The sequence below is a fragment of the Aquarana catesbeiana genome, linkage group LG12 (genome assembly GCF_042186555.1).
Source record: "Aquarana catesbeiana isolate 2022-GZ linkage group LG12, ASM4218655v1, whole genome shotgun sequence".
Lineage (NCBI taxonomy): Eukaryota > Metazoa > Chordata > Amphibia > Anura > Ranidae > Aquarana > Aquarana catesbeiana.
The window spans coordinates 237,374,556-237,388,848 of record NC_133335.1 but is presented as its reverse complement, the minus strand read 5'-3'; the positions used below and the strand labels follow the sequence as shown (position 1 = coordinate 237,388,848).

General features: G+C 45.6%; 1 protein-coding gene across 3 annotated transcripts in view; it reads left to right on the top strand.

The window, feature by feature from the left end:
* Nucleotides 1–14,293, top strand: part of B3GNTL1 (UDP-GlcNAc:betaGal beta-1,3-N-acetylglucosaminyltransferase like 1) — a 431,353-nt gene that overhangs the window by 404,283 nt on the left and 12,777 nt on the right. For all 3 annotated transcript variants that reach the window (XM_073606958.1, XM_073606957.1, XM_073606959.1), the window contains one exon: nucleotides 10,979–11,047. In XM_073606958.1, coding sequence (XP_073463059.1) covers nucleotides 10,979–11,047 — 69 coding nt within the window. The remainder of the gene's footprint in view (nucleotides 1–10,978; nucleotides 11,048–14,293) is intronic.

The window sequence follows — 14,293 nt, the reverse complement described above, 5'->3', positions numbered from 1 at the left end:
TTGCTGGCTGCTGGAGAATTTATGGTTGCTGGGAGGGGTCTACTGTTGCTGGCTGCTAGGACATCTGTTGTTGCTGGCGGGGTCTATAGTTGCTGGAGTTGATCTACTCTTGCTGGGGGGGGGTAATATTGTTGCAGGTGATTGATCGATTGTTGCTGAAGAAGTGTATTGTAGTTTTTGGGAGATCTATTGTTGCTGCTGGGGTGAATGTGTTATTGCTGGAAAGGTCGATTGTTGCTGGGGGATCTATTGTTTCTGGTTGGATTTGCTGTTGCTGAGGATCTATTGTTGCAGAAAGGATCTATTGTTGCTAGGAGTGGGGTCTATTGTTGCTGGTTGCAGGGGATCTAGTGTACTGCTTTTCTTGTTATTATTAACATGTTCCATACAAATTACTTTGGCACTACAAAACTATACTTGGTTGTGTATTTTCTAAATTGGGGCGGTACTGAGAGGTGGGTAGGAGGTGGAATCAATGGACGGTGCTCGGAGGTGGGTAGAGGGCGGAATCAAGGGACGGTGCTCGGAGGTGGGTAGAGGGCGGAATCAAGGGACGGTGCTCAGAGGTGGGTAGGGGGCGGAATCAAGGGATGGTGCTCGGAGGTAGGGGGCGGAATCAAGGGACGGTGCTCGGAGGTGGATAGGGGGCGGAATCAAGGGACGGTGCTCGGAGGTGGGTAGGGGGCGGAATCAAGGGACGGTGCTCGGAGGTGGGTAGGGGGCGGAATCAAGGGACGGTGCTCGGAGGTGGGTAGGGGGCGGAATCAAGGGACGGTGCTCGGAGGTGGGTAGGGGGCGGAATCAAGGGACGGTGCTCGGAGGTGGGTAGGGGGCGGAATCAAGGGACGGTGCTCGGAGGTGGGTAGGGGGCGGAATCAAGGGACGGTGCTCGGAGGTGGGTAGGGGGCGGAATCAAGGGACGGTGCTCGGAGGTGGGTAGGGGGCGGAATCAAGGGACGGTGCTCGGAGGTGGGTAGGGGGCGGAATCAAGGGGCGGTGCTCGTAGGTGGGTAGAGGGCGGAGACAAGGGGTGACTCAGAAGTTGGTACTACCTGCACCTTTTCCCTGAGAAAAAAAAGCCCTGGTAATACATGTTACAAATCGCCGCTCACGCCGGAGTGAGAGCAATAATTCTAGTGCAAGACCTCCTCCGTAACACTAAACTGATGACCTATAGGGGGCTTTTGAAGCATCACCTATAGAAAATATAGGGTACTAAAGTTTGTCGCCATTTCACGGGCACACACAAATTTAAGGTTTGACATGTTGGGTATCTATGTACTCTGTGCAACCTCATCATTTATATTTTACCAAACATTTGGTAATTAATTGCATTTGTTTGCCCTAAAATTCACTTCAGTGTGTTTTTTGTACAGAAATGTTGCGTTTCCTACGCCTTTGCAGTAATATCGCTTATTGTAGGAGCACACAAGTTGCAGCACCTACAGTGTTAAAAAAAAAAAAACGGAGTAGCTGTCCAGAAAAGCAGCTTCCCCCGGTCCTGGCTGCCGTCCCCAGCCACGATATTAAATCCGAGAATCCGTCTATCCCCAGGAAATGGCTGTGATGGTAGAAACAGGAGTGCTGGAATCCGTACAATGTGCGTCAGGTGAGGAATAACTTACATGAGGTCAGCATCGGTCTCCCAAGCCATCTTCCTAGACTGTGATTGTTGCTTTCCTATGGCAACGCTTTGCGCGCAATGCGTTTTACAGACCCCCGTCCGGCCGTTCCTTCACACCTGCTCTGGGCTGCACAGTTGCAGGAGCAGCGGATGAGTCCCCCGAGGACACAGAAGGGAACTGAATTAGGATGAAAGATCCACTGCCGGGGATAACTGGATTATCGTACACAGAGGCCTGGAGACTGGACCCCCCCCCCCCCCGCTCTCATACCTCTACCCTTCATTTATATTATTACCTCTCACTGCCAGCTCCATGATACTTCAGACAGAAAGCGCTAAACCTGATTCATACCGGGGTGAGCGCCGGCTACCCTTCTAATGGCCAAAACAGATCCGTTCCAAAAGAGGTGAAATACCGTTCAGCAGACGGTCTGCATTTCACTTATTGGAATTATTGTTGAGTTACCATTCTGCGGTGCCGTGACTTCTGTGCATTGTGTTTATATCTACCAAGCACGCGCAGCAGATGGAGGAAGCACAGAGACAGGGGGAGTTCATGTATGGAAACCCTACATCTACTTTTCAGTATCTTTGGCATCATTCGCCTTTTTTTTTTATTTAACGGTTTGTGCTTTGTATAATTAATGATGTCTTGTATTGGCATATTGGCAGCACCCTGAAGGGCCGGACCGCTGGAATCAGAGTGTAACTGTATGACATTCCTCCCCTGCATAGTGCTCCAAAACAGTGGCGGCAGCTGGTGCTCCATTTTGAGGGGCGGCAAACAAACCAAAAGGCCACCCCCCCAGGGTCGGTCGGTCCTCCCCCCCCAACGCTCGCTCTCTCGTCCATCCGCCCACTAGCCCCGTACTTAACCAACTAGGTCTGCGGGCAGCTTCGGATCCTTCCTGCATCTCCTCCTCCTCGGTGGCTTCCCCTGCGTCTCCTCCTTCTCATACGGTCGCTTCTCCTCTTGGCCAATCCCGCTTCCTGATTGGGTGGGAGGAGAATCGGGAAGACAAGAGCGAATATTAATTCGCTATTGTCACACAACTGGGTGGGCTCAGGGCGCAGTGCTCTGCACCCCAAGCCCAACCTTTTTGAAGCCAATTAGCGCCTCCGGATCCTTCCTGCGTCTCCTACTCCTCGAAGACCAATACGATCGCTTCTCCTCTCGGCCAGTCCCGCTTCCTGATTGGCTGGTAGGAGAATCAGGAAGACGAGCGAATATTAATTTGCTATTGTCACACAACTGGGTCGCCTCCAGATCCTTCCTGCGTCTCCTCCTTGGTGCTTCCCCTGCATCTCCTCGTCCTCGGCGGCCAATACAGTCGCTTCTCCTCTCGGCCAATCCCGCTTCTTGATTGGCTGGGAGGAGAATCAGGAAGACGAGAGCGAATATTAATTTGCCATTGTCACACAACTGGGTGGGGTCAGGGCGCAGTGCTCTGCGCCCCAAGCCCAACCTTTTTGAAGCCAATTAGAGCCTCCGGCTCTAATCATATGCTTAGAAAAACAAAAACAAACCCCCATTGGAACCCATGCATCCGACACCCTGCATGTGGATTAAGGGGGGCGGCTCCCCTGCGCCCCGTATGGATGGGCCGCCACTGCTCCAATCAACAACACTGCTCAGGAAGAATGAACATTGTTGATGGGAGCACTGTGCAGATTAAGTGTGTGCCCGCTGGAGACCCAGACCGCTGTGCAACGGTCCAACTCTCCAGTGTGCTGTGGAAAGAGCACAGCTTTTATGGTATGAGGCACATATACAGACCGGAATGGTTTTGGAGATTTGATTTTGGCTTCCATTCCCTGATGGACATTTCCACACACACTTGAGTCAGTAACCAGGCTGTGCAAGTCTTTTTTTTTTTTTTTTTTTTTTGAGTAGGGTGAGGGTGAGCCTACGGATACTCCAGTAACAAACTTGAAAATGAGGACACTTTTATATTTTAAGACTTCATGCTTCAGGGTGAAAGCACCCCCTTTGAAGTGTATAGATGGACGGTACCAAACAGGAATTACTCAACAGAAATACAGTCCTGAACAGTGACAGACCCCCTAATTCATGTGTCCGGCCCCCTAATCTATATGCAGGGTGCTGGAGGCATGGATTCCAATGGGGGGGGGGGTGTGTGTTTTTTTTTTTTTTTTAAGCACATGATTAGAGCCAGTGGCTCTAATAGGCTTCAAGAAAGGGTGGGCTTGAAGCGCATATAGTAAAATAGCTGGTGTCATAACCAATGACATGTACAGCACCATGGCAGTTGCAGATCAAACAGAAGCTACGATGGCAGCTTCCTTGGCTGAAAAGGGTGGGAGGGTTTCGTTCCCCTTTAAGGAGCTCTGCTATTAGTACTTTAGGAAAATTCTTGAGGCACACTGGAGATTTCCATGAAGATATGGTCCAGTGATGCAAGAGTAAATCCTCAACAATTTTGGAACTCTGCTTTTAGTACATCTTGAAGACCTTCGGAGCTCTGCTATTAGAAACTTAGGAGAACTCTTGAGGTATACTGGAGATTTCCTTGAAGAGACGGTCAAATAATGTATGAGTAAATCTTGAAGACCTTTGGAGCTCTGCTATAAGAACCTTAGGAGAACTCTTGAGGTATATTGGAGATTTCCTTAAGATGGTCCAAAGATGCATGAGTAAATCTTGGAGACTTTAGGAGCTCTGCTATTAGATCCTTAGGAAAATTCTTGAGGTATACTGGAGACTTCCTTGAAGAGACATCCAATTATGTATGAGTAAATCTTGAAGACCTTAGGAGCTCTGCTATTAGAACCTTAGAAAAAATTCTTGAAGGTATACTGGAGATTTCCTTGAAGAGACATCCAATAATGTATGAGTAAATCGTGAAGACCTTAGGAGCTCTGCTATTAGATCCTTAGGAAAATTCTTGTGGTATACTAGAGACTTCCTGGAAGAGACATCCAATTATGTATGAGTGAATCTTGGAGACCTTAGGAGCTCTGCTATTAGAACCTTAGGAAAATTCTTGAGGTATACTGGAGATTTCCTTGAAGAGACATCCAATTATGTATGAGTAAATCTTGAAGACCTTTGGAGCTCTGCTATAAGAACCTTAGGAGAACTCTTGAGGTATATTGGAGATTTCCTTAAGATGGTCCAAAGATGCATGAGTAAACCTTGGAGACTTTAGGAGCTCAGCTATTAGATCCTTAGGAAAATTCTTGAGGTATACTGGAGACTTCCTTGAAGAGACATCCAATTATGAATTAGTAAATCTTGAAGACCTTAGGTGCTCTGCTATTAGAACCTTAGGAAAATTCTTGCGGTATACTGGAGATTTCCTTGAAGAGACATCCAATTATGCATGAGTAAATCTTGAAGACCTTAGGAGCTCTGCTATTCGAGCCTTAGGAGAACTCTTGATGTATACTGGAGATGTCCTTGAAGAGACCGTCACATAATGTATAAGTGAATTCTGAAGAACTTTACTTTTAATGTATTTTATCAGCAAGACAGTAAGTATAACCGTCGTGAGAAGACTAATCAAAAAGAACTTTAAAGCTTACTTAGAACGGAAGGTACTCCCATGGTTTATTCCATCACATATCACAAAAATTAGAGGATTATTCCTCATTTCAGGACAGTGGATGGAGCCATGCAACTTATTCCTTCATACCCCAGCAGCCATATGTGTATCTACCCACCATATGTATTTTATCAGATATTCCGGTAGCCTGGTGCCAATGTATAGTGTGCCTCTGGTGTACAAATATACAATTTACAAAGCTCTCAGCAGTTGTTTTGAACCACACTGAACCCGTCTGTCCTCGGAGTGGGTGGTCTATTGGTTGTCTGATTATTTTTCTAGCACATGTCTGCACTCCATATTAAATAAGCATTTGGAAATGAGATGCATGGTTTACATGTTACTGTTTACACGTCACAGCAGCTCTCGTGGCAGTGTGCGTCTCCAGCGACGGCCGCACCTCGTCTGTCTCAGATCTGTTTGTGTTTTTTTTTTTTTTTTTGCTGTGTTTTCCTTTTCGTCCATCGGATTTGTTTTGCAGCGCACGCCGGTGTACGTCACCCCGGGACACGTAGTCAGTGCCAGGCCCACTGTGTACTTTACATCTGTCTGCACAGCTCAGTGTACACAACTCCCCGGCATGTGAGCAGAGGAGTGATCGGCACGCCTGGGTCGCTGTGGTTGTGCGCCGTCACGGCAGAGCTCTGAAAGGTGTTTATTTTACTGCAACTTATTCCTCCCTCCCCAACAAAGTTTGTTCCCTTAAGCAAAAATTTAAAAGGTCGCAGAAAACGAGGAAAGATTTTAAAATAACCTCCCGACAATCCTGGTTTTTGGCACGGCTGTCCCTGTTTTTGGGGGTTTGTCAAATTAACACAGAACTCCAGGCAGATAGACACAAATGACGCACGTATGTTCTGTATTAATTAAAACAGAACTCCAGCCAAAACCAAACCAGGCTTTGGTACTTCGCTTTCAATGCAGAAAATTCCCCTGCAGTACTTCTTTCTGCCTCTAGATGTCCTCAGTCTGATGGTCGGCATCATTCAGCCTACTTCCCTTGAGCCCAGGTTGTTCCGGACCCACCCCCAGCCTGTGACTGGACAGTTAAAGGAGAAGCAGCATAGCGATTAGTTCACCTCTTTGTCATTCTGCTTGCTCCTCCTATCACCATGCTTCTTGTAAGCATATGAACTAATTGGCATCTTATGATGCTTCTTCCTCTCATGCTCCAGCTCTGCTGTACAGGGGGTACAAGACCTCTTTCACACGGGCCTAGCTGCTGCCTCACAATCCATAGTAAATCAAGTTGTTAGCAGGCTATAGGCTGCCTCCTGCACGCCTGTTTGAAAAGGGATTTCACACCGAATTCCCTCTTCACCTTGCCGCAAGTGCGTCCTTTGGATGTGATTGTATCGCGACCTCATTCTCCTATTTGGAAAGCAGTGGTAGGTGGTACACTATGTTGTCAAAAGTATTGGGACGCCTGCCTTTACACGCACGTGAACTTTGGCCCACCCTTTGCAGCTATAACAGCTTCAACTCTTCTAGGAAGGTGCATGACTGAGCCCCCTGTGTACAAAGCCAGCTCCAGAAAGACATTGTTTGACCAGTTTGGTGTGGAGGAACTCAAAAGTGTGTCTATGGGAATGTTTGCAGCTATAACAGCTTCATCTCTTCTGGGAAGGCCGTCCACAAGGTTTAGGAGTGTGTCTATGGGAATGTTTGCAGCTATAACAGCTTCATCTCTTCTGGGAAGGCCGTCCACAAGGTTTAGGAGTGTGTCTATGGGAATGTTTGACCATTCTTCCAGAAGAGCATTTGTGAGGTCAGGCACTGATGTTGGACGAGAAGGCCTGGCTCACAGTTGAAGCTGTTATAGCTGCAAAGAGTAGGCCAACTCAATATTGAACCCTACGGACTAAGACTGGGATGCAATTAAAGTTCATGTGCGTGTAAAGGCAGGCGTCCCAATACTTTTGACAATATTGTGCATCTCCCTTGGCTTCATTGTTGAAGCTTGAGCTTCGTTAATGTGTGTCCTTTATATCAGCTTATATAAATCATTAGGTCTATATTTTTTTTAATGCAAGCAGTGTGACTACTAGAGTTTCTTTCAGCCTCTTGCAGTCCCCTGTACAGCAGAGGTCGGAGTGGGGTGGGGGGAAACAGCAGAAGGAGCCAATCAGTTTATGTGCTGAGCAGGAACCATGCAGATGAACAGAACGATGATGGCCTTTGTTCAATCCAGAAGACTGGGGACATCTGCTGGCAGAAAAGGGTCGCTGCGGGGAACAGCTCCAGGCTAAAGGTGTGTTGCAGCAAAAGCTGATTTTTGGGTTTTTATTATTTATTAGGCTATTATTATTTTTTTTTATTTCTGTTGGTGTTCTGCTTTAAAGGGAACCTGCAAAAAAAATAGAAATATTGGAAAATGGCATTGCCAACTTCTTTTTAAAGGTGCAGGCTCACTGTAATGTGTAACTTTGAATGACTGTACACAATATACAGCCCAATTTGGGGGAATAAATCGTACGATGGAACTGGCCGAACTCCAACAGGGACCCAGGTGGCGTTCTCCAGGAATAACTTGCCTCTTCCATGTTCCACCATTTCCCCATAAGAAATAATGGAAACTCAGATGATTCATTCCACAACCATTTATTCATAAATCCTTCAGTTTATAGTCCATATAAAAAGATTATAGTGATGTGATCGGTTGAGTAACCATAAAATGTCCATCCACAAATAGAAGCCTCCACAAGGGGATTAGAAGAAAAATCCAGCAGGAGCTCCAGAGTATAAAAGAGAAGAGAGGCGCCTCTAAGTGTAGCAATATGTTGCTAAATGTTGTACCTTCATTAAATGTAACCATATTGCTACACTTAGAGTCGCCTCTCTTCTCTTTTATCCTCAGTTGTGACGCTACTTGTATATCAAGTCAAAATGTATTTAAAAATGTTGCTTGGTTTGCAAAATGCGCTCAAACCAAGGTTTTACTTTACTTGCAACTACAACATGCTGTTAGAGCGTAGGGTAACGCAGTAGAATGGGTACAATCACCCACCCCTATCTGTCATTTTACTTCAAAATGCCACAGAAACAAAGGGGATAATCTCCCAATGCTCTCTTCTGCTCCTCTCTGCATTTTTAGAGGATTGCTCCAAAGCAATGGCTCTGTGGGAGGGGGACCTAGGCCCTATCTCCAGGGGGATCAATGGGAGGAGGCCCTTCAACCTGTTAACACTGGTTCACCGGATGTATCGCAGAAAGTATCCCAATTATATATACTGCTAAGAGTACATTATACTCCAGTAAAACTTCACAGAATGGGCAAACTACCTGACTCCTTGTGTGGTAAATGTAAAATAGTGCCAGGGGACCTGCTACATCTTCTCTGGCGATGCCCCATAGATACTGGAAGGGGGTCCTTCCTGGCCACACTTGGAGAAGGATCTGGGGTTTTTGATAGAGCATAAGCTCAATAATAACATGCAATGCCAAGCTGTGGTTTCCAATGCGAGAAAAGTCCTTTCTTGTATAAGAGAGGGATGGACTCCAGAGAGAGAGAGACATCATCTGTACAAATCATTAGTAAGACCTCATCTGGAATATTCAGTTCAGTTTTGGGCTCCGGTTCTCAAAAAGGATATCAGGGAACTGGAGAAAGTGTAGAGAAGGGCAACCAAACTGATAAGAGGCATGGAGGAGCTCAGCTATGGGGAAAGATTAGAGGAACTGAATTTATTGACTTTTGAGAAGAGGAGATTAAAGTGGATGTAAACCCGAATTTTTTTTTTTTTTTATGTCATACTGTAGAGTATAAGATTTCCTATCATTTGAGCCCAGTCTTGCCACAAAGAGTTAATCCATCTCGGAGCAATCCTCTTTTATTGTTCAGTGAGATAAAACTTGACAAACTGAGAAAAACGTTGTGAGTGACAGGTGATTTACATATCTCGTGCAGTAGCCTAAGACAGGAATTATTTTTTAATTCCCTCCCCCCACTCCTTTCTTCAGCAGCTCTGCAGGGATTGGCTGTTCCACACCTCAGCATGATTTGTCATGCTGAAGTCATGTGGTTACTTTCCTGTCTTTTCACTGGATGTTAGAGATCATAGCAGAAGTTCAGTGTTAGAAATACACAGGAGAAAATGTATATTGACAAGGGGAGTGTAGAGGTGGGCGGGGAGTCTACTGACATCACGACTCCACCCACCGAGCTCCAGACAACAGACCCCGCCCACAGAATCTGCAGTTTTTCGGGTCTCATAACAGACAGAGGGGAGACATTTGACAGGTAAAGATACATGCAGGAGGCGTGTCTATCCTTATAGATAACCCCTATGGCAGGAGTTTAGAAAGGATGACATTGGGTTTACATCCACTTTAAGGGGGGATATGATCACCATGTATAAATATATAAGTGGTCCATATAGTGAACTTGGTGTTGAGTTATTCACTTTACGGTCAATACAGAGGACAGGGGGGCACTCTTTATGTCTAGAGGAAAAGAGATTTAATCTCCAAATACAGAAAGGTTTCTTCACAGTAAGAGCTGTGAAAATGTGGAATAGACTCCCTCCAGAGGTGGTTCTGGCCAGCTCAGTAGATTGCTTTAAGAAAGGCCTGGATACTTCCCTAAATGTACATAATATAACTGGGTACTGACATTTATAGGTAAAGTGGATAAAGGGAAAATCTGATTGCCTCTCTGGGATCAGGAACAAATATTTTCCCCTGCTGTAGCAAATTGGATCCTGCTTTTCTGGGGTTTTTTTCACCTTCCTCTGGATCAACTGTGGGTATAGTATGGGGTATATGGGACTGTATGATATTTTTTATTTTATTTTTTTTATGGTTGAAGTAGATGGACTTTTCTTTTTTTCAACCTGGCTAACTGTGTAACACTTAACCAGGTATTCCAAACAAATGTTCCTCTTGATCGGATACGTAGCCTTTTAGGCGTATTGGAGGAGGCAATTCCAGAGGAGATGACAAGGAACGGCCTTCTCTAGAGCTTTGTTCCAAGCTAGGAAAACAATACTTACGGGATGGAAATCTGCCACTCCCTCGACTGTCAAATCCTGGATTCAACACATGGGTAATACCCTTATCCTTGAACGGTACAACGATCCACACAGGGGGAGGCCTGGTAAATTTGACAAACGATGGGCCCCCTGGCTTCATACACCGAGACTTGGCCCCAAAGAACTTGTCCAAATGAGGAGGCTACTCCAATGCCTGTAGGTTTCATGGTATTCATGGGTCATGACTGGTTGAGAGGTGATTACCATTGTAGGGAAAGATATGATTGCTGATACAATTGCCCGGGTTCGTAATGTTTCACCATTTGGCGGTACGCAATGCCAATACAATGCTATGACTATTCACCCTTCTCTGGGTATTACATGATGTGGCTATTTGGTTTCTATATGACAAACTGAATTGTATTGTAATAATTGCTTTGTTATGCTTCTGATTTTGCAATAAAAGCCTCATGATAAAAAAGAAATGACCCGGAAACACTGGAATGACTCGTCTTATACCACATATACGTCACTGCTGAGCATCAAATGTCTTTACTTCTTTTTTTTTTTTGCTATAAGCAATGGAGGGGAGACTTACTAAAACTGGTGCAGCTGGGCATGGCAGCCAATCCACTTCTAACTTCAGCTTATTTGGTTAAGCTTTGACAAAGAAACCCGGAAGCTGATTGGTTTCTATGCAGAGCAGCACCAGATTCTGTACTCTCCAGTTTTAGTAAATCCCCCCCCATGTGGCCCAACTATGGAGAAGTCTTCGGCCTCGTCAGGTGGAGACTGACAGCCCGTTGTTTGTGTTGCAGGTAATGGCGTTCTGCGATGTCGATTGCAAAAAAATCTGCAAAGGTTTCTACACACATGAGGAGTCCGAGGTGAGAGCATAAAGATTCTACCATTCTAATCCGCTTACATTACAATCCCCGATACATAACAGAAAACTTGTTGGTCCAGAGATTTGTAAACTCAGAAATATGTTAAAGCTGAACTCCAGGCACAGAACCTTTCATTTAAATACATCACTCAAAAGCCAAAAAGGATATAAATCGACTTTGTGTGTACTAAATACATTTGCAAACCCATATATTATCTTGTAAAAGTAATAGGGGGAATCATCACTGTGCTGTACATAGAGCAGAGCTATGGGAGGGGCCTACTACAGGAAGGGGTGGAGACAAGACCAGTCACCCTGCACAAGGAGAGAGAGAAGAGCTGTGGGAGGTACCAAGCAGGCTCCACCCACTATAGGCTACCTGCAGAAAACTACAGGAAGGGGTGGATACAAGACCAGTCATCCTGCACAAGGAGAGAGAGAGAAAAGCTGTGGGAAGGGCATACTACATGAGGGGGCGGAGACAAGACCAGAGCTGTGGGAGGGGCCCAGCAGGCTCCACCCACTGCAGAAAACTACAGGAGGGGACAGAGACAAGGCCAGTCACCCTGCATGAGGAGAAAGAGCTGTGGGAGGGGCCTACTACAGGAGGCGGAGGAGACAAGACCAGTCACCCTGCACGAGAAGAGAGAGCAGAGCTGTGGGAGGGGCCTACTACAGGAGGGGTGGAGACAAGACCAGTCCCCCTGCACGAGGAGAGAGATCAGCAGTGAGCGGTCTTTGTTACAGGAAGTCTCACACTGGATTACTGCACAGATCCGAAAGAAATACACAAATCACACTGAGATCCAAGGAGAAGACACAAATGGATTCAGGTTGCTTACCTCGGAGTTCAGCTTTAATAGCATCTTATCAGCAAAACTTCTTTCCTTGGTTTTGATGGCGACAGGAGAGATTAAACTCCCTGGTAAGTTTCTACTGCTATCTAGTGCTTCATTAGAGATTTACCCTCACTTCCTGCCCTGGTGACAACAGCTTCCCCAGACAGGAAGTAAGGGAACAAATCTCCACCAGAAACATAAAAGTAAGAAATCCAACCGACGAGGGGAAGACTAGAACCTCTGTCATGTTCTTATTGCTGCCTATGTCCCTGTTGCAGATTTTCTTTCACTTTCAGTCCGGTAAAAGTGTTGTCACCAGAACAGGAAGTGAGGGGAGAATCTCTCTAATAGCTGTGAAAACCTGGCAGGGGTTCCAACCATTCCACACTGCATCCAACACCCAAAAGAAGCCATTTTGGCTGGACATGCACTCAGTATGTCTTGTATGTGTAATAAAGGAAAACCTTTTCATATATCAGGAGAAATGTGGGAAAGTCACACCGCGAGCCAGACTTTATAACATGTTTCAGGCACTTGGAGCTGGAGGTGTGCAGATTCTTGCTCATGGTCTGTTAAGCAGGTTGGAGCTGTTAGTGGAAGCTGCAGGCCCTGGATAGTGGTGACCCCAAATGCCTACTCCTCACCTTTACCAAAAAAAACTGCCTATGCAGATACGGGGTGCAGCTTTGACCAAAGTTAAATAATGCCCTTGCTAAAGGAGGAGGACATTTATGTACCTCCCAAAACCTGGCCGGAAAACTCCCAAAGATGGCATCCTCCCATCCTGCCTTGTTGCTAGGATGTTGCTAAGACAGAAGATTCAGTCCTCCTCTCTCTCCCCTGTGGCAGTAGCTCCAAGCTCAGTGATGTAGAAATGAGGAGATAATGGACCACCCATGTGCCGTGATTTGAAAGCTCGCTCCTCTGATAGTGGGGGTGAGCAGTGACAGCCGGGAGTGTCTTGGCAACATCCTAGCAACAAGGCAGGACCATTTACGTACTTCCTAAAGCCTAGCCAAAAAACTCCCAGAGATGGCATCATCCTGTCCTGCCTTGTTGCTAGGATGTTGCCAAGACACTCCCAGATGATTCACTGCACTCTCTCCCCTGTGGCAGTAGCTGTGAGCTCAGCAATGTTTAGACGAGGAGATAGCGGACCACCCATGTGCAGTGGTTTGGGAGCTCGCTCCTCTGATGGGTGGGAGTTTTTCGGCCAGGCTTTTGGAGGTATGTAAATGGCTTACACCTCTAGCAAGGGCATTATTTAACTTTGGTCAAAGCTGCACGGTTTGTTTTTATCTACAGGCGCCCCTTCAGGGATAAAATTAGCCCTCATGCTGTATGGAGGGAGCCACACGGGGGGGGGGGGGGGGGGGGGGGGGGTTGTGGGACCTGAAGCGGTGATTGGACTAGCACAGCGATAAGGTGCGGGTGATGGGACACAGACCTTTCTGTTATCTACTGTGCTGGAATTCTTCTACTTCTATACAGAGCTGTCTTATTGGGGGGGGGGGGGGGGCCTACAAGGACGCCCGCACTGTAATGTCCTACATACCTCTATCAGTCTATGGAATGACCTCATGGTTGTCATTTTTCAGGTTTGATAACGAAGACAGACCCCAGAGCAACATTTTATACCACTAAATAGGTTCTAGAGATGTGCATGACGGAAAAATGTGTTTAGTTTCAGATTCGTTCCTTAAGTTAATAATTTTGTTTTGTCATATGTGGTACATTTGAATGGTTCAATTTTAGAATTTGTTTTGTATATTCAGATTCGGTCAGTATAATCATCATTTTCGAATCGATTCAAATTATAGGAAGATGGCTATATTCATTCTATTCTATTCTATTCTTTTTACTGTTCTATTGTTTTCTTTCACGTTTTTTTTTTATTATTTTCCGTTTTTTTTTTTTTTAATAATTTTAAAAATTCATGTTTGATTTTTAAAAAAAAATATTTTTCATATTTTTTTTAATTGATTTGTTAATTTTTCGAATTTGTTACTTCGTTTCGTTATAAGTTCTTTTGGATTCATTGAAATTCACTACTGTTGTGATTTGGAAACTTGAAAACATCCAAATCTCTGAATAACAAAAATTTTATCCGAATTTACGATTCATAACGAAACGATTTGCCCATGTCTAGGTTTTCAAGTACCCCAGTCATGGGATATACCTCGTAGAACAAGTCATGGAATATACCTCGTAGGACAGGTCATGGGATATACCTCGTAGAACAAGTCATGGGATATACCTCGTAGGACAGGTCATGGGATATACCTCGTAGAACAAGTCATGGAATATACCTCGTAGGACAGGTCATGGGATATACCTCGTAGGACAGGTCATGGGATATAGCTCATAGGACAGGTCATGGGATATACCTCGAAGTACAGGTCATGGAA